At 47.8% G+C, this 20,009-nt stretch overlaps 1 protein-coding gene across 1 annotated transcript in view; it reads right to left on the bottom strand.

Moving 5' to 3' along the window:
* Positions 1 to 20,009, bottom strand: part of LOC8024278 (teneurin-m) — a 151,549-nt gene that overhangs the window by 57,544 nt on the left and 73,996 nt on the right. The window contains exons 2-3 of the mRNA XM_042289813.1: positions 10,521 to 10,732; positions 4,330 to 4,534 (exon numbers count right to left, since the gene is read on the bottom strand). Coding sequence (XP_042145747.1) covers positions 4,330 to 4,534; positions 10,521 to 10,732 — 417 coding nt within the window. The remainder of the gene's footprint in view (positions 1 to 4,329; positions 4,535 to 10,520; positions 10,733 to 20,009) is intronic.

The following is a 20,009-nucleotide window of genomic DNA, read 5'->3' as shown; positions in this document are numbered from 1 at the left end:
CGGCAAGCACAGCAAGCAGATGCTCTGTTCAGTAAAGACATCATTCTATTTGTCGCTATTTGTTTCCTTCTTTGAATGTTTTCTGGCCGCGAAGTAAATGCAGCCGGCCTCGCGAAAGCAATCGCGGACAAACCCCCTCGAATGCGGTGTGGCGCTGCTGTTGGAACCGCGCATGCCCAGACGAATCTAATTTCTGCTCACGCGCAGTGCCCAGCCCTAGTGTAGGCGCCTTTGTTTGTGCCTGTTGGTGCACACGCACTAGCCCATGCCTCTCCCGTGAAGCTATTTCAACGTAAACGCATCGTAAATTCCCTATAAACATCGTTACGGAAGCAGCGAGTCTCGCAAGTCAGCCCATTAAAAGCGAAGGGCGCCATGTCCCCTGGCCGCACGTAACGTAACCCTTTTTTCTCCCCAAGAATCAAGCCCGCTGCAAACTAAAGCCCCCAAAGCAGCTCCCTAAAACGAGGGATATTCGACGCCCAACGAAAAAACCCGATCCCAAATTATTTCCCTCCCCAAACGAGAGATGAGTAAGATTGTAGTCCGCTTTAGCTTACGGCAGAGAAAGCAACGAACCTTCCGAGCCAATCCGAAGCCGCGCGAGTGTCACGTGCCCTTTGGGAGGGGAGCAGCGACGCGCTTTGCACGCAGTCACCTTCCCAGCGCTGGATTGGGTTGTCCCCTGCGGTTCATCGTGAGCTCGCACAGAGCTTCACTTCAACGTCGGCGCAAGCGGTGACGGTTAGGCGCCTCTCGGCGCACCGTTAGACAGCCTAGATTTAGGAGAGGGAGCAATTCAAACCATAGCACTTTAAAGGCGGAGAATGATCGCCTGTAAACCACGCGACCCCAATCTAGCAGCTGGAAGCACTCCGAACTCTAGGCACACGATGCATCGTTTCCTGGGGAACGTATGCTCCGATGACGGAACGTAAAGGGGTTCCTGTCCGCTTCACCTGCATGATCGAAACCTAATACCCGCGTATCCCGCCGCGAAGCGCAGGTCTGCGACGGGTACGCAATTACGCGGCGGGTTAATGACCCCTCCTGGGGCGACCTCACCGAAGCCTTCACCTAAGGGACGCAATTAGCGGAATTACGGGGGAGAAGGGTCGGGTTATTCGTCGGATCCCCTTTTGTGGAGCCCTTCCCACAGTCCGAAGATTATGTACAAAGTTGTCGCCCATTGTCTCTTTTTTTTTTTTCTCTCTCCTTGTGATAGACAGATTGAGATTACGGGCAAAACTTTCTGAGGTGTCTTATTATCTGAGCTAACGAGACCCACGGTTCCATTTTAGAGAGCGCGTAATTATGTATTTATTTATTTTTTGTAGAGAAGCCAAGGCACTTTGAAAGCTGCTGCGCAACGGCTCTCAGAAGGAATGCTGCATGTAAAACAGCTTTTTTTGTTTTACTATGGTTAGCCGTAGAAGCTATCTGCTCTCGTTCAAAATTTTCGAATTCAGAACTCGGAACTTGAAACTCATTTGGTCTGGGATGAACCTAAGACAACCGACTGTATGAGCTTCTAAATAGGCACTCACTCTCACACACACATGCTCGATGACACTCACCCTCATACTATATATATCACAATCCCTCACACGTACCGAAACACACCACACTCATGCACACGCAATATTCAGACACTTTCCCTCTCTTAAACACGTACACACACTCTCTCCCACAACACTCCCCATGCACACACATCGCCTCTTTCACACAGACTGTTTCACACATTTTGTAACACATGCGCTCTCTTCAACGCAAAAAGACACACAGTCTCGCTCTTTCATATACACCCAATCAGACTCACATACCCTCTCTGCCACAAACGTTCATGCACAAATTAATGAACGTACACGCCTTCTTTTTGATAACATGTTCCCACACAGACACACATCCTATCTCACAGAGACATTTTATCACACGCCCACACACTCCTTCACAGGCAACGTTCCTCTCTCTCGCGCACACACGACCTCCGTCCCTAAAACACTCTCGCGCATACTCTCTTAAGCCGCAGTAACCCATTCATCAAACAAAAGAAATGTCGCTGCAGACATGGCGACATAATTATTAGAGTACACGTCTCAAGTATGTTCCAAACAGGTTCGTTTTATTCCTCAAGTATATAAAAAGAGTTGTTTTAATGACCAATCTTTGTACCGTTTTCTGTATGATGTGTTAGTAGTGCGACCTCGGCTTATCGTACACTCATTCCCGCACACTGTTTTTCTCACACATACTCCGATACACAATCACTTGCGCATTCTTTTTCACAGAGACAGATACACGCAGGGGCATTAACGCGCACCGACTCACGAACGAATAAACGAGCGCCGAGAAACCCTGGCCCGGGCGCGTCCTGGTACCACTACGCGGTCGGGCAGTTTACCGGGGATGATTCGGCGATCGCACTTATCTTGATGGTGATGATCATAGCTACCCTCGTTTAAGGCGGGAGAAGAGCCTGGATAACTAACGGTGCCTTCCGATTGCCCACGGCGGCGGTCGGGTGGCACGCGCGGTTATGGAAATGAAGTTATGTCGGATGTTTGCGTGATTCTGACAGGAACCCGTGCTCGAGGGGGAGGGGGGGGGGGGGGGGGGTGCATAGAAGCGAAGCAACAAATAATATTCTGCAAAAACAACGGGTATGTTTATTTATACTTGATTTGTGCGCGGTCTGCTCCAAGGGATTAGTTTATAATGAAGGTAAATCGTGGAAGCAGTGATTTCGTTGCTTGTTTGCGTCCGCATTTAGTTTCGGACGCGCGAACTTTTCCAGCGGATGCGGAGTTATGCCGGGCAACGAGGAATAAAACGTTCGTAACGACGTTAACGTTGCTTGTGCGGCACAGGTTACTGGCAGAAATATAATCGATTTCAATTACGGTTTTTCGCGCTCCGAAAGTATTCGCTTATTTGAGTGGATTAGTTCAAAACTTAATCGTCCTTTTCCCATCGGCCTTCACCTTACCGAGGGAATTAGAAAATCCCACCTGTGACACTCTGTTCATGCTTTAACGGCCGTAGCAGGAATCGTTCTGGGTGCGACCACGAGGTTTTGCACTTTCCAGCGACTAGTGGCGGTGCAGCAGCTTTAACAAAGCGCACTTTGTGCCTGCCAGACTTCCAAAAAAGAAAGGCGACTAATACGAAACTTTAACAAACTGAGATCGAAATACTGGTCATAATAGAAGTATGTAAAGAAAACACCCTTTCTTGTTCGCAGGTGAGGCTCTGTTTTGCACGGGCAAAGAGTTCGCTGTGTAAGAACGCAACGCCCTACAAATATTCTCTCACTCGTAGCGTGTCACGTGCTCTTTCGTAAATAAGAGGAGGTTAACTGCTTCGGTTCGAACACCCTTTGGAGGAAGAAATACCGAGGTAGTCAAACACAACACGTCGGGCCGCTAGAAAACAACTGACAAGTCTGTTTCATTGTAATGACTACGGCGACGACCCCTCGGACTGTTTCCGACTAAATCCGCGAGGTGGCAACTACGTCGCTGAAAAGTTGGCTAGATGGCGTTGGTCGCCGCCTGATTCCAACAGTTCGGCAGGAATAATTCATTCATAACTGCTATGATTCGGCGACTGTATTGCTACGGTGCCTGGAATGCGTCTACGACTGGTGCGTTTACCGTCCCCTACCGCTCCCGCGTCGAAGGTGGTCCCAAAATGGCATCAAATGAGATCCCACAAGCTGCCGCGTCATGTTGTCTCGAATGACGCAGTCTTGGGGGTTGTACGGAGAAGTTCTGGCAAAAAGTAGGAGCGAACGCGCTTGTCGCTGTAGTCGCTGCGTCTTAACTCCTGGCTGCAAAGTCTCACTACAACCATGCAGTACAGCCAAGGCTACAGGGGAGAGAGCCTCTGCCAACCTGTTCAAGAGGAGGGAAAGGCGTCATCCCAGTCGGGTGGTGCTAACTTGGCTATTGGGCCCGAGCCCGACCTTCGACGCGCTGATTGAAAACAGGAGCTCCAGCCGAACACTGACACAACACTCGTGCCCAATCACGGGCTGCGATCGAACTGACTCTGATGACGCGTGTGCAGACCTCGTGTCTAGGTGGTGCTGGCCATAGCAGTCGGAGACACGTTCCAGGCGCCGTACTATTTATTACTTCTGCCGCCCTAAACTCGTCAAACACAAAGTTGGGGCCGAAGTTGACGGAGCGCGCCGATTGGACAGTTACGACGATGACTTCGCGTTTATGTCGCCGACGTCCAATCAGCGCACTCTGCGAACTTTCGGCTCCAGCTTTGTGTTCGACAAGTTTAGGGCCCCTGGAGTGGGCAATCGATGGTCTGACTCACGTCTGCTCTGGAGCACCAGCGTGCTGTCTCTGGCGAGCGCAAGCTCAGACCCGGTGAAGGTGGCGTCGGAGCGGTTCTCGTCGTCCTCGTCCTCTTCCAAGTCTACGTCTTCGTCCGGAGACTCCGAGCCGGACGAGGAGAGACCCGCGGCCGACGGGCCGTTGCCGCCACCACCGCCGACACGGCTCTTACGGTCTCCGGAGCACTACGGACACAAAAGAAAGCGACATTTCACTCAATGAGCTTCAATAGCGGCACGAGACAAGCGAGAGAAACGCCGTCTCCTTACTTACACGGTGAAAAAGCGTTCAAAATGCGTCATTGGCGATTTAGAACGCCAGGAGGGGCAGTCATGGGGAAACGTCGAAAACGCGCAGAAACAAACGCGATGACGAAGCAGCCGAGCGCTCGCCTTCATTGGATGAGGTCGAGGGGCAAACGAAGGCACGTGGGCGCGCTTGGCGGGTAACAACATCACCAGCTGTGCACGGAACATACAAACTTGCATATTAGCGGCGAGATGTTTTAGTGGCGCCCTCCTACGGTTCCCCCTCGTGACGTCATTACCTTGCAAACAACAAGTTCGATGGTGTTTGTAAATAGCATGGTGGAAGCTTGAAATCATTGCGCTCTGAAAGGAAGACTGCCAACACCGTCAAAATGAAAGTTCTTTCATTCCTCTTATTTCGGTCGATAATAAATCCTTTTCGGAAGTCATAGTCAGCGTTCGGCCAATCGTGGAAGGCCGACCACAGCGACGCTTTCGGTCGCGCACGTCGCCAATAGACCATTGGCTGCGATTGGTCATTGGACCAATCGCTGCATTCTCCGTGATGCTTGGGTAATATAGCAATAGGTCTATAGGAGGTATTCACTGGACGCCATATTTGAGGGCGATGTTTAGAGCACATGCTCAGAACGAGCTCACATTAATAAAGACCGGCAACCTTGATGGTGCTAAATGCACGCCCCAAAAGGACTGCGGAAGCTCGCTGTCAGCACGCGCTCAGCAGCAGCGCACACGGATATGGCCGCCAGTGGATACTCCCTATAGACAATTGCAAGCATGGCGCCCCACTTGTGCCCCATGCGTGAAAGCCCGTGGGGCGCGCGCGTGATCATAGCTTTGCCAAGCTTGAAATTGCGCCTGCTTTCCCGCACGAGCCAAGACATGGCGGCTTCCAGTTGCCTTGCTTGCAATCGTCTATAGGAAGTATAGCTTATCTACAGTAGGTAACAATGTCGCCATGTTCTGGCAGACTAACCTCCTGCTGTATAAACAACTAATGACTAATTTGACTGGACACCATATTTGAGGGTGCTGTTTAGAGCGCATGCTCTGATCGAGCCCACATTAGTAGGCTGCTAATTAAGACCGGCAATCTTGATGCTGTAAAGTGCACGTTGTAAAAGAAGTGCGGAAGCTCGACATTAGCACACGCTCAGTATTTCCGCACGCAGCTATGGCCGCCAGTGAATACTAGCAATATAGACATTTTCACCCAGAGTCTTGTGGGCGCTGCCATCCGGAAATCATGTGACGTGGCCGCCATTAGGTTACTCTTACTCGCCGGTCCGCGCTTCCTGCCGCACCCTTGCGGATGCGTTGTTTTCGTATTTTTGCCGCCTCTTGTCTTACTCCGTAAGCTATAGTCGGTACATGCATCTATGAACTAAATGCGTAACATCATAATGAGCGCAACTTCTGCAGTTGTTCTTTTTTTTCGCGCGATTTGTCTATTTTTATTGTAGGCACAGCGAATGCGTGTAAGAATGAGGCACAGGAATAAGGTTTAGTGCTGAGCCACATTGATTGATTATACAATGTGTCACGAAAAAATATTCGCAGGTTTGTTTCTACCTCAAAAATGAACTAGGCATCGCCGAACGCCCATTCTCCGCCCGAAGGTAGCGCTAGAGGTCACAACCAGATGCCGAAGATCTGCGATGCTTAATTTATTTTTGCAATAAAAAAAAACACACAAAAAACTATTTTTTTTTTGTGACACCCTGTATATGTAGATGACTAATACAGCACGGGGGTTAAAAAGGTAAGTTACCTTTAGCAACTTAAGTTTGTTTTCTAACAGTGGCGGAACATTCGCAATTAGAAGCGCATATATTTATAATCGCGCATTTAGGATCAAAAAGTGTCAAGGAAGGTCGGTGTAAGGAGACTCTGGGTTTTCTAAAAGCATCGTCCGGTTGTACTTATAATAAATCGAAAACAGTTTCTTTCGATTTTGTGAGGGAGCTCGTGGACATCAGAGGCAACAAACGTATACACCAACTCAACTCTCCTACGTCACGCCGCGGTGGTGGCGCGCCGGACGCACTTCCGGTCTGTGGCGGTGGGCAGAAGTCGCCTTGCCAGACATGCATTCCTGTGTTCCCTTGGAAGAAACGAGACAAAAAACCTGCTTTCTCGTCAAAATGCTGCGACGGGGGTTGTACCAAGAGAGTCTGGAAAGGTTTGAAGATCAGTTTTCATGTGTTTTTGCCCCCTCCGTTCGTCCGAGAACGTGGATAGTAGCCGTGAAAAGGGCAAACCAGACGCTGTCGAACTACGATTGCGCGCACGGGCAACAGTTTCTGGTCTCCAGATGTATTTGCTTTGTTCCAACATAAACGAGAGAAAACCGCCAAGTTGTCCGAACCACCCACGGGTTCTGTGCATCTTCAAATTCACACGGCCGCCTGATCGTTCGAACTTTCGTCTGCTCTTTCAAAAGTCTGCTTTTTGTCGTCTGCTCGTTCAAACAAAAGCGGCCCGTAGACCAAACTTTGACCCGGTGATTGCAATAAGAAGTAATTGCAGACCTCAAAAGACTTAAGTAGGCTCGGTGTAAAAAGTAGATACAAGATGTCGATCATTGGTACCGGTGGTCATCACCGACTTGTTACGCTTGGCCTGTTCCCGCTTCCGATTTTCAGTATCGACGTCGATCATCGCCGCTACCTTCTACACTTTTGCAACACGAGCGACGTCGCTACCGAAAATAGCTGGAAGAATTTCATCATGGTTTTGGCTTCCATTCTGCGGCGTTCATGCGAATGAATCGCCGCACGTCAAATTATTTACGGAAAGTTTAGCGGCGTAACGAGCCTTGATAATTTCGCTTAAGCGATTAAAGTGGTAAGACATTGCGATGAGGACGTAGAATCGACAATTCCAACGCGAAAAAGAGTAGGCAGACTCACACAGACGCCGACAACGTGACATTCGAGTGGTTTGTTGACGCGGGACGCGGTGCTTCTTGCCCGTACCCCATTACGCATGCGTTCGAACTGTCGTCTGCTCTTTTAAACTTGGCTGCTTTTTGTCGTCAGCTCGTTCGAACGACAGCGGCCCGGAAACCAAACGTTGACCCGGTAATTGCGATAAGAACTAAGTGCAGGCCTCAAAACACTTTTGAAGGTTGGTTGGGGTAAGTAGGCTAAGTGTAAACAGATAGAAGACGTTTATCATTATTGTTACCAGTGGCCATCACCGACTTGTAATGCCCGATTCTACTTGCGGTTTTCAGTATCGACGTCCACCATCTCAGCTACGGTCCACGCATTTGCAGTCCGAGCAACGTCGCGTCTGAAAACAGCGAGCAGAATCTCATCGTGGGAGTCAGGCTTTAGCGCCCATTCTGCGGCGTCCACGTGAAATGAATCGGCGCACGTCACATTATTCACGCAAAGTTTTGCCTCGTTAGTTTTGCTGAAGCCGCTCAAGTAGTCAGACATTGTTAGGAGGACGTAGCATCAACAATTCCAACGCGAAAAAGAGCACGGGGACTCCCGCCGACGCCGACAACAACGCAATTCAATGGTTTGATTATGGGCGACGGCGGGCTTCTTGCCCACCATCCACCGCGCATGCGCGGCGCCGGTGGCGTCCGCTAGGGGCGCTCCGGTTTGTTTGTAAACATGAGTTGGTGTATAGACGCTTTACACACGCGCCAGATTCAGCCGCCATTGCCGACCTTCTCTTGTCTTACCGAGATGTCCTGCTGTGGTAATGATGAGGTGAAGCGAACGAAATAAGAGTAAACAAAAACTGAAGGTCGGTTATGGCGGCGCCCATGCACAGCTGCTGTAAAGCGCCTATAACGTGCATCTTATCCGATGCTAGGAATAATGATACGTCAACATGGAGGCGACTGGTTTGTTCATAATATGTGTTAGACGTTTTCAATCATTTTTGCGATGTCAACACTCGACTGGTCGGTTAACTTATGCATTTTAATAAACTGCATGCCGTTCTCGGTTCCATTTCAGGAGTATTTCAGGCGATTTATCGATTTTCTTTAGATGACCAGTTGAATGCACTTACTTCGTTTTAACACAAAGGTTGGGACTTCCCGCGTAGGAAACTCTCACGGACAGCCTAAGAGTACCGAGTTTTAGAATAGCGTACGCAAAATCTTTGAATACGCAAAAACACAGAATCGTCTTTATACGAAGATGGTTGAGCGTGTTGGTTATTAATTTACGATAAGGAAAGAGGAACATTGTCTTAAATGTCCCTCTTTCCTTATCGTAGTCCCCATACCCTAGTCCAAAACATGGTTTGGACTAGATGCATGCCCAGTAGTGACGACGCTTTATTCTTCTTTTTTTTGCGCGCAAATATTCGCTTACGTGGTTCCAACTGTCGCCAGTGTCTGGAGTCCGCAATATTTGACGTGAAAAAAAAAAAGTCGCCTGCATAAATATCACACGAGTCCAGCGTTGTCAATGCCGAATAGAAGTTTGCTTTTAGTGGCTGGCGACGCCAAAATTACAAAGTTCATCTGTTCTAACAAATTAAGATACGTTTACAAAGTTCCATGAAGTCCATGGCGCGAGACGCCGGGAAAACCATGCAAGACAAGGTCAACGTTTGTTATCTATTATATAACAAAGGTTGACATTGTGACGTCGGTGGTCGGTGGTTAGGTTGTGGGTATATACGACATCGAGGAAATAAAGGCAGTAGCTGAGTTTGAGACATTTTTTTCCCCTGTCCTTCTTCTTCGACCAAGTTTCCCTGCTTTTACCACAGTCTCGGGTTTTCTACATCATGATCAACATCCACCAGCTCGCCTGCGCATTCACTGTTTTTTTATTTCTTCTAGATCGCAGCAGGTAGATTTGATCTCACTCGCAAGTTCTGCAACAACCTTACTCTTGTTAAAGGGATACTGAACCGAAATTTCGAGCTCACTAAACAAGGCCGGGCGGATAGGCGGGAAGCTGCAAAACCCCAAAAATATCACTCATACGGCGATATATCTAACGGATCGCCGTAGTTTTTGGAAAAGAAGTGCGCGATTGAACCCGGCCGACGAGTCCGACGAGCCAAGGCACGTCACGATTCCCATTCTCCCTCCTCCTCGCCACGTCCCGTCCAGCTGGTGAACCAAAGCGACGAGGAGAGAAAAGAGGCCGCTTCTCCTCATTCTCAAATTCTCCCGGAGGACAGTTACGTCAAAGAACTCGCTTGATCGCGCCCTTCTTTTCCAAAGTGCGGTCATCCGTTTGAGATATCGATGTACGAGTGATGTTTTGGAGTTCGTAGCGTCCCGTTCAACACTTCTGCAGCCTTACTTTGCGAAATCCAAATTTCGGTTCAGTATCCATGCAGTTCCAAGGCTAGCTCATATCTGGCGCCAGCGTACCAACGTCTTCTCTACAGAGCCTGGATTGTAGAGTGGGTCCACCTCAAATCATGAGGAGCGTTTGCATTTCAATGGCGGACGCCTCCGGCAGAGATTGGTCGCAAGTGCGATTGTGCTGCGGCTTTCGCGTGGCGAGGAGGAAAGCAGGCGGAAAGGCGGAAACGATCGCAGACGACCAACGCGTTCGTCACCTCCTCGCAGCTCGTACTGCAAACGCCGCCCATAAACCGCCTACCCCGATCGTGCTGTGAACTGGACAATGCATTCGGTTATAACAAAACGTAAGGGTGTACCAGTCTTTAGTCTGGTAGGCCTGTCGACTGTTCTTGGAATCCGGAATAAGTGTCTGATAATAGAGTACCTCCGATGCCCTTGAGACCGATACGCGATAACGATACGAGGAATGCGCAACGGCATTCGTTATCGGGTGTCGTTATCGGAGTCATCGGAAGGAATCACTAAAGTTTTCCATTGCCCGTTATAAAATCAAATATGAAGCGACCGTCCACAAGAAGCGGCAAGTTGGAGATGTGCTCTCACCTGGTGCGACAGGATGGGCAACTGCGACCTCCTCGGCTGACGGGGGTCGGCCGGCACCGGCTGGAGGGACGAGTACTGGCGGAGGGTCGGGGGGGCCAAGATCCAAGGCCGGAACCCCCGGAGTGGGTCCTGCTGGGTGTCGATGTTGCCGCCGGGCCCCGCCGGGCCCTCGGGGTCTGCGCCGCCCGACAGCCGACACCCGGACGACGCGCCTGCAGGCGAGAGACACGGTCATCCTCGAGCCTCCGGGTCTCACCAGAGAAACATTCGACAAACAATGTCGGCAGACATACATCATCGAGAGTGTTAGCATCAGGCTTGTACGTAAAAGAGTTACAAAAAGGCCTTACTTATATCTAAATACTTCTTTTTTGGTAACGACGAACCTGTACATGTTGGCACATCAAGAAAACAGCAAGTTTTGCGCAGTGCTCATACGCGGCGCAAAGTATTTCTTAACAGATTTGACTGCTGGAGCAAGAAACGACGCTTTCGTCGTTTTAAACGTGTACGACTCGATAAAATAACAGTCAATTTAAATGCACCTACAATATCTTAATTCACCGCATAAAAGGAGAAATTAGTAATGGTCCACGCGAAGCCGAGCTTTTTAAACTACGGTTCTTGAGATGAGCACAAGTATAGTTGCTTTTACAAGACTAGGAACGAGTAACGCGTTCTCTTTAAAGTTTAAAAAAGTAACGATTAACGGTATTTATTTCCTTCCGAAGGGAAACTTCTACGATGCAAGTACCCAACCTAGGTCCTCGCCCCAGCTCGCGCCTCTCATTTCGACAGCGATAAAACGAGCCATAGACCATGAAAATATGTGGACCAGATATGTCAGTATAGCCACCTTGAATGAACGCGCTAAAGAAATGGAAGCGGCTACTGCTTCATAAAAACGACACATTCAGGGCAACGAGAAAACAACACGTTACTGTCAGGCGGAGGTAGCACGTTCCCCAGCTTGAAAGGGAAACATACTTGGAATCTAAACGCCGAGACAAGGAGAAATAAAATAACGGACAAGGCGACACGTACTTAGGTATAGTATTTTTTTCCAGAGAGTAACGAATAACGGCATTTAGTTATTTTTGTATCAGTAACCCGTATATGCCTGGTTAGCGCACCGCAGCCTACGCTGCGAAACCCAGGGATCCTGGGTTCAGTCCCCTGCCCTGCCCGTTTTTATCTGGATGAGCGTCGTATCCCTGGGTGCGGTCGTGTATCACTACTGCGTGATGCGGGACCCCAGGATAGCAGCTGTACATCGACAGTGGAGACCCCATGCAGACGCTCGTTGTGGCTCACTATAGACCTTTCTCACAAAGGCACCGCCATCTTGAAATATCGTCACTTCCAGTACGGGCGTTGCCACGCCAATAGAATGCATTTAGGATATAGGCGAAACCGTCACCCATTCCAGTTTTGCCTCCCCTCTATTTTTTTCTTTTCTTTCTTATTTGCAGATTGAAATGTTTTAATATTTTTCCGTCGCCCATACCGGATATGCCTACCTGGCGGTCCGGAGCGAGAGTATGCGAAAACGGTCTATACTTCCCCGCTGTCTTACACAACACAACACTTCTTCCGATTTTGCCAGTTTCGCTACGAATGAGAATCGTACCGGCGTGCATGTGCGCGATGATCACTACCACGTGACGGCCGCTGAAGATTCCAAGCTAGCGTGAGGAACTGGCCCTTCTTCTCCAGAGAGCACATCGCGAGAACCGGGTGAAGTAGCTAAAGAATGCTCTCGTATTCAAAATCTCGGTGCGTATAAAACATGGCCACCTATACGTATATACGGACTGTTTCGTAGCGATTGAAGAAAGTTTCCAAATAAGTTCGGAAAAAGAAAAAAAGAAGAGGCAGTGGTCGTCACAACCTTCTAGAAAGAGGGGGAGAGAGATGCCTCTAGCACGCCTTGGTCGCCTTCCGGCGTGCTTCGTCTGCGCGGGTACGCTCGAGGCTCACGAGACGCTGAAGCATCATCGAAGCTACGAAGCTCGCCCAGGACAACTGCCAATACTCTAATTCTCTCTTTAAGCTCTTACCTTACGCGTTCGGACTTCATTCGACATTATTCAGAGAAGACGAAAATGCTCCAAAAAGCTTCACAGTTTTGTTATATATTGAAAATAATTTTAAAAAAAGAGGATTTAGTAAAGAACGAGAGGGAGAAAGAAAGAGGATAGAGGGAAAAAAGCAGAGTGCACACCGGAAATTTAAAGAAAAAAAAAAGATAATACGGTCTCCGAGTAGCACACGACGTTTCCCGCTGCGCAGCAGACGCGGTGCTCGCACCAGCCGGCACGGCACGCGCAGTTCTCCATCTATCTCCAAGCTGTTTCCTTTGTACCGGGATTTTGCTTCATACCGAAGAAAGCATTCAATCGAAACAATCACAATCTCCCTGGCCGGCCCAATTAAAGCACAAAAGCCGGAATAATGCCCCCCACCCGCCCAAACTCAATCGAATTACACTTTGTCTTTCGCGCGCGCGTACGCGAGCGCTCTACAAAGAACCGTTTGTTGATTTTTGTTTCTCCTTGTTTCTTTACTACGCTCCGTGTTCTTTTTTTTTTTCTTTTTTTAGTTTTACACCGCCTTTTCTTTTTTTTGTTAGGAGGCGTGCGCTTTTTCTTGCGCACCGAGTTCGTTATCCAAATGGCCTTTACGTAAAGTCTGCGAACAAAGGAAGCCGCCTCGAACTTTAGATAACGAACCCGACGGACGGAATCGTCGAAGACGCGTCGCTCCAGAGAAAGTATTTCCGTGGTTCCCGAGCAGGGTTGAAAAATACGACACTTTCTTGTTTAGGTACAACTCTTTCTCGTTTCAGCGAATCGCCGTCTTCCTTTCGGCGCTTTATGAATTAGAAAGCTTCAAATGATTGCAACGGAGGCAGTCTCCCGTTCCAGGCACGTATTTGGCGAAAGAACCAGAACGTTCCAGAAGTTCGTTGTAAAAAAAAAAAAAAAATTCGTTATACAAGAAATATTTGTTATAAGGGAAAAAATAGTTATACGAGGAAAATTCGGTTTAACAAAAAACTTCGTTAGAGACAATCTGGAATAAACAAAACGCTCGTTTATAAGTGAAAAATGCGTTATCGAGAAAATCGTTATAAAAAAAATCACTGAGCGTGCTCTCCCGTAAATCCTGGCTACGTGCCCGCCCGAGGTCATTTGTCAGCAACGCAGGCTTTGCGTGGCTTAGCCATAGTTACTCTCACTGGGTTGGAACCTCAGCGAGAAATGGAAGGCTGCTCCTTGCCTGACCATAGTTTTATGCTCACAGCGCCTAAAGCTCGACCTAGTAGAGGTGTCGCGCTTCCTCGCTTTCGACAGTTGAATGATTAACTGACGAGAACGGTGGGGATGTATTGTAGTTGCCCGGTGTCCAGGGCGAGCTTCCTGCCTTCGATAATGCTTCGGTTCCTCGTGAGCCTCGAGCGTAGGCGCGCAGCCGAAGCACGCCGGAAGGCGAAGAGCACGTGCTGGAAGCATCCCAACGAGACGCCGTCCTCACCGTTCTCCCCTGTCAGCGACGAAACGAACGTCGACTTCGATACTTTGCAGCCCCGATGTCGATGTCTGTTCGCGTCCCCGTGACAAAATTATACGTCATTGGTGGGCGCCTCACGAGCGTGGACAGGTAATTGAGGAGACGTAAATTGAAGTGTCCAGAGAGGAACAAGGGGCGGGCATTATGCTCCTCCGTCCACCCCCGAACTGACAGTGTGGTCGAAGCTACGTGCCCGTTGGACCAATCGTACGTCTATCTTTTGGCACGTGATCACGCTCTCGCCCATACCCACGCGCGGAGGGCGGCGTCAGGCGACGAAAGGGTGGCGGTGAGTTAGAATGGCTAGCACGGAGCTCCCGCAGTACTGTCAGTTTAGGGGTAAACAGAGTACAGTGGAAGCGTAGGCGGGAACGCCGGGGATCAAAGGTGTATTGTCAACCGAGCCTGGGTATCGAGTTTAGGCGTGAATTGACGCGATCTAATAGGCTTAAGCTCAACTTTGTACACAGTCGACGCCCGCGCGCTACGGAGTGTGCATTATGAACGTACGCGTGTAGTCGACAGATCCTTTTCATCCCTTTCTAAAAGGGGCATGCTACGAACCGTGAACAGACCTTCCAGCCCAGGTCTTAAGTCCTTAACACCAAGTTCAACAAGGAGGGTATCTAGTCTACACGAGTCATCGCAAGCACGACGAGCACGAATGAGATTAGTTTCTTTCGATTCAACGCAGTGAAAGGGATACTGAACCAGACGTTGCAGTGTCCAAAATAAGTGGCGCACGATCTTTCCACGAGCCGGCAGCCGCCGTTATGTGCGAGCACTCGCAACGAAATTGACGTCCTAGGCCTCACGCTGAAGATGAAAGTGAAACGCATGGTATACGGACAAAAGGACAATCCCACAGGTGGAAGCTCCGTGCTTGTTCGGCCAAATAGTCGCTTACCTTTTACACCAGACCCCACTGTGGAGGTGAAAAGCTTGCGTTATTCTGATTTTCCCTGGAGCCCACACATTTCGATGTTATCTGAACCATGAACTGTGACGTCGAATTCGTTGCGTGTGTTCGAGCACACCGGCGGCTCCTGGCTCGTGGAAAGCTCGCACGGCACTTGTTATGGTTATGAATACTGGAACGTTTGGTTCAGCCTCCCTTTAAAGCTTCTGCGCCTTTCAATAATGTCTCTATGAAAAAGTAACGCGATTCACTGTTCAAAATGTTGCCCCTAGGCCGACGACTTCGCTCAAAAATGACGTCGAGCAGCCAGGGAAAGAGAGGCTGGGAGAGAGGAAAGAGCGCTGATTCCCCGTTTACAGGGGTTTTGCGATGACGAATTTGAACAAGGGAATTACGTAACTAATCATTTGAGCTTTTTTTCTTGCCATTTGCTTTCTTGAAGAAAAAAATTGAAAAAATAAAATAACACGAGGGGTGCGCAGGAAGCGTTCATGTGACAAATGAAGTGGTACTAAAAAATGAGGGTCAATGTTAAGAGACTCCATCAAGACGGCCGTTATATGAACTTGTTGAAAATGCAACATGTTTGCTACATATCGCAGGCAAGCAAGGAAAAGGGGCAAACAGGAACTAAATTTCAAAATGAAGGAAAAGAAGCTTTACTGGAATACGCACGTGCATTACTGAGTGCTGCTTTCTATGTGTACAGTTTAAGATGGCGCGTATTAGAGAGTTTTAGTAGATCGTTCCCATGACTCCGATAACGATATCCCGATACTTCGCCACCGCCTCCCTTGAGCATGCATACTATCGTTATGGGGGCTATCGGAGGTATCGGAACGATCTACTAAAACTCTCTATTAGCACAGCACGTTTCGGAGGCGCCCTTACGATTTCTATCCATGACGTTACGACCAGGATTTGACTCGCCGTGAGTCACGGGTCGTGACCCTGGCCACTTATCATCGGTCATGGAGGACAAGTTCGACGCGGCGCGTAAAAAAACACACTGGAAGCTTGGAGTTGACGCATTTTTAAACCAACACCAGCAAAGTTGCCAGTCTGACATTGCTTTTATTTCCATCGATGAAAACAGGGCAGACCGATCTAGTGCCATAAAATAAGCTACGCTTCAGAGTAGCGACACTTGCGCACGACCGGCTTTCACTCAAATATAAATGTGTTGTATAAGAAAGGTGATAAAAATGACATGGGAAACTACCGTCCCGTGTCGATACTTCCAATTTTTTCAAAATTTTCAAAAGCATTAGAAAGAATAATTTTGAACCGGTTTATTGACTTTGAGCAGAAGCATAACCTTCTAAATGAATCTCAATTTGGTTTCCGTAAAGGACTCGGTACAGAGTCCGCACTGCTCGCGCAGAAAGAACTAACCTTGACTGCACTCGAGGAAGGAAAATTGGTTCTTGGTATCTTTGTAGATTTGACTAAAGAATTTGATCATGTAAATCATACACTGCTCGTTCAAAAACTTCAACGTTATGGTTTCAGAGGGAAGGCTGCATCCTTGATCATCCCTTATCTACATCATCGTTTCCAAACAGTCCGTATATAGACGATCATTTCTCCGATCCAGTTCCTGTTTCTTGCGGCGTACCATAGGGGAGTGTTCTAGGTCCTTTGGTTTTTAATATGTATATAAATGACATCGTCTCTGTTGGATCAGATGTTAACATGATTATTTACGCTGACGATACCAGCATATTTATAACCGGAAGTATATATAATGAGATAGTCGATAAAGCAAATTCGACGTTACAAAAACTAGACGAATGGACCTGCCAAAATAGCTTAAAGATAAATATAAACAAAACTAAAGCCATCTTATTTCGTTGTAAAAATAAAAGTGTGGTGTTAAATCAACCAATAATGCTAAATTCGACACCCATTGCAGTTGTCTCTAGTTTTAAGGTACTAGGGGTTGTTTTTCAAGAAACTGTCGAGGGATGCATGCATATTGGTTCCGTAGCCGCTAAGCTGTCGCAAATAGTCGGACTTGTTTACCGTAATCGGCACATTCTGCCACAAAATATTATGATTTTAATTTATAATAGCTTGTTTTCATCTAGGCTTAACTACAGCCACTTAGTCTGGGCATCCACAACTCAAACAAATCTACATAAAATACAGGTCTTACAAAAACGGTTCCTAAGAGTTGTTGAAAATATTCTGTCTTACTTTCACACACATGAGTTGTTCGTAAAATATAATGTATTGACAATACATAAAATGTACGATTATCGGCTTTCTAAAGCTTTTAAACAAGAGGTAAAAACTAAATAATCGTTTTTAAAAGGACTAGCTAACCTACAAAGTAATACTACCGCCTACACAACGCGCCATGGTGAGCCTTGGAATTTTAGCAATTATAGAATACTCTGTGGGCAAGATACGTTGAAAAACAAACTGCCACGGTTACTGAACAGATTATCCGCCGAAAATGTCGAGCTTTTAGATATTACGTTTAAAGTATTGCGTTGTTATTTAAGCCCCCGGTCGACTTTTCTTATGTAAAAATGCTGTATAATATTATTAAACGTAAAACTAGTTGTGCATGTAGGTGATCTTGTTTTTGTTTTTTTCTTGATAATGTCTTTCAAGATATCCTACAATTGCGTGGTTGTGACGTTATTTGAGTGTGTTAATTGTTGCTTCTCTTTATTCTCTTTATTTTGCTTTTTCTGTTAATGCTGTAATCTGTGTGGTATGTTGATCATTTTCTTTTTACTGCTGCAAATGCCAATGTGGGGGCCTGTGGCTTTGTCAAGCTGGTCTTGTGACCGTTTTTTCCACAAGCCTCCAGTATCATGTACGCTGTATTTGATGCAAATAAAAATCAACAACAACAACAACAACTTGCCCGTATTGTGTCTTCAAATCATGGCTTGCTAGTTATCTGAAGCTCTATCTGAAATCACAGGAAACGCTTTTCCGCCCTCCACAGATGTTTGAACAGTTCGCGACAGAGCTAAGCAATATTACATGAGCTAGCCTTGCACCGAATCTAATGCTGACGAAGTCATACTTTGGAATCATGACGATCGGCAGTTGCGTCTGCTCTCCATACCAACCGAAATGGCGGTGCCCACAACAATGTCGGGGAACAGAGTGCCGATACTCTATGCGCAGCTCATTTCGTGGCTCTAGACAGATATCACAGCCAGTTTCAGTACGCCACCGTTGCCGTCGTGCATTGTGGGATATATTTTGCACACGCGACAACAGAGCAGCGGTTCGAGCTGTCTCCCGGGCCCCGGCAGCTGCCTCCCATGAACCAGAGGTATGGCGGCGTCACGCATGCGTGGAACGCTTAGGCAGATCGGCAAAGACCCCATAGTGACTGTTGGGCCAACTGTGGGAAGCCGACACCTTTGGCCGGGCACGTCGCGATAAAGCCTTTTCCAATGTCCAGTAGATGCTGCGCCAATAGACCTTCGGATCAAGTATCCAAGCACCAAGGAGCATGCTATACTCCGTTTCACCTTATGTTGTACCTCAGCGAAGGCTAGAAGCGCGAGCTAATAGCGTCGGCAGCTGCCCTTGGCGCACGAGAGCTTGTGCCGCCGAGATGTGCCCAAGAGCAAAGAGCTCGCGCTTGTAGCCTTTCCTCATAAGGTGAAACAGAGCACAGTAGTCGCAGCACGTGCTGCAGCAGTAGCCGTTCGAAAGCCTACAACAAGTGGAATCTTGCACGCGCCTTCGCTAACGCCTTATTTTGGTTATCTACTTCCAATCTTTTATACGGAGAAGGCGAGCTCGTGCCTCGCCTTCCCTGGCGAGGCTCGGCAAGACCGTCGTTTCTTAGATTTTCACTAACTAGAGGCATCTGAAGAAACGCCTGGCTCATTGTGTTCTTTGGCGTCATTATCGGCACTCACTGACAATAAGGAGCGATATTAAGATGCTCGACACGCCCGGCGTTTCTTAACTTTTCGGCGACTAGAGTATGTCCGTTTCGTGTTTCGAACTAACATAAACCGCAAAATTCCCTTTGGAAGTCGCCAAATGTTACGTTGCACCAATCGCAAAAACTACAAACCACAAAAAAAAAAAATATATATATATATAATAGGAAAATTAAAAGAAAGAAGGGAAAGCTTTCCGGCGCTCCAGTCCTCCAGTGGGAGCTGAAAACTAATAGATTGGCACATACTAAAACCGGGAGGGAAAAAAAAAGTAATAGACGGTGCTCGAATTCGCTCGTCGAAACAGAGCGAACGCATTAATGGTAACGCCGATAATAAATGATTCATCACGAACAGCCCCGCACACGCTCTATGTGGCTTACCGCAGTAAAAAAGCAGATAGAGTATGAAGCGAATGTGACGGCTGTTTTTATGTTCGTATTTATATGACTGTATAAATAAATACGTCTACGCACGACGCCAGCGACAATCAATAACAGGTACTTCGCCGCATGCAACGAGAAATTAATAGAGATAAAAAACAAAATAAATGGGAAGTGGAGAGATGATACTGCCGTTGTCATGAGTGAAAAACGAGGATGTGGATTGCACAAAAGCTTGGTTCGCCGACCAACGCAATGCTGGTTTAAACCGGCAACGGAATCGCTAGCTGTTCAGCTTTTATAGATTGTCAAAACTATTTTAATTATTGTTTGGCACAAGCAGCCTCCAGTGAAAGGGAACGCTCACAACTTGTTCCATCTCCAGCCCTGCCCGTTTCTACCTGAATGAGCATAGTACCAGGGTGCGGTCGTGTGTCATTACTGGGTGATGTCCGTTAAAGGGGTACGGAAACCAAATTCTGGAGCTCGTTTCTTTGCTTCAACTTGACGCATGTTGAAGTAGAACCTCGGAAACATCAATATTTCGTCTGAAAGCGCAAGAAGGAATATTTTAAACTGAAGTACACGCTAACCAAAAACCACCTGGTTGTTCGTTAGCGTTGGAATCGAGCATTTAGAACGAAAAATACAGCGATCCGTTTGAAATACAACCGTGAGATCGACATTA

The sequence above is a fragment of the Ixodes scapularis genome, unplaced genomic scaffold (genome assembly GCF_016920785.2).
Source record: "Ixodes scapularis isolate PalLabHiFi unplaced genomic scaffold, ASM1692078v2 PGA_scaffold13__105_contigs__length_92229423, whole genome shotgun sequence".
NCBI lineage: Eukaryota > Metazoa > Arthropoda > Arachnida > Ixodida > Ixodidae > Ixodes > Ixodes scapularis.
The sequence above is the reverse complement of the archived record's forward strand: the minus strand, read 5'-3'. Positions and strand labels throughout refer to the sequence as shown.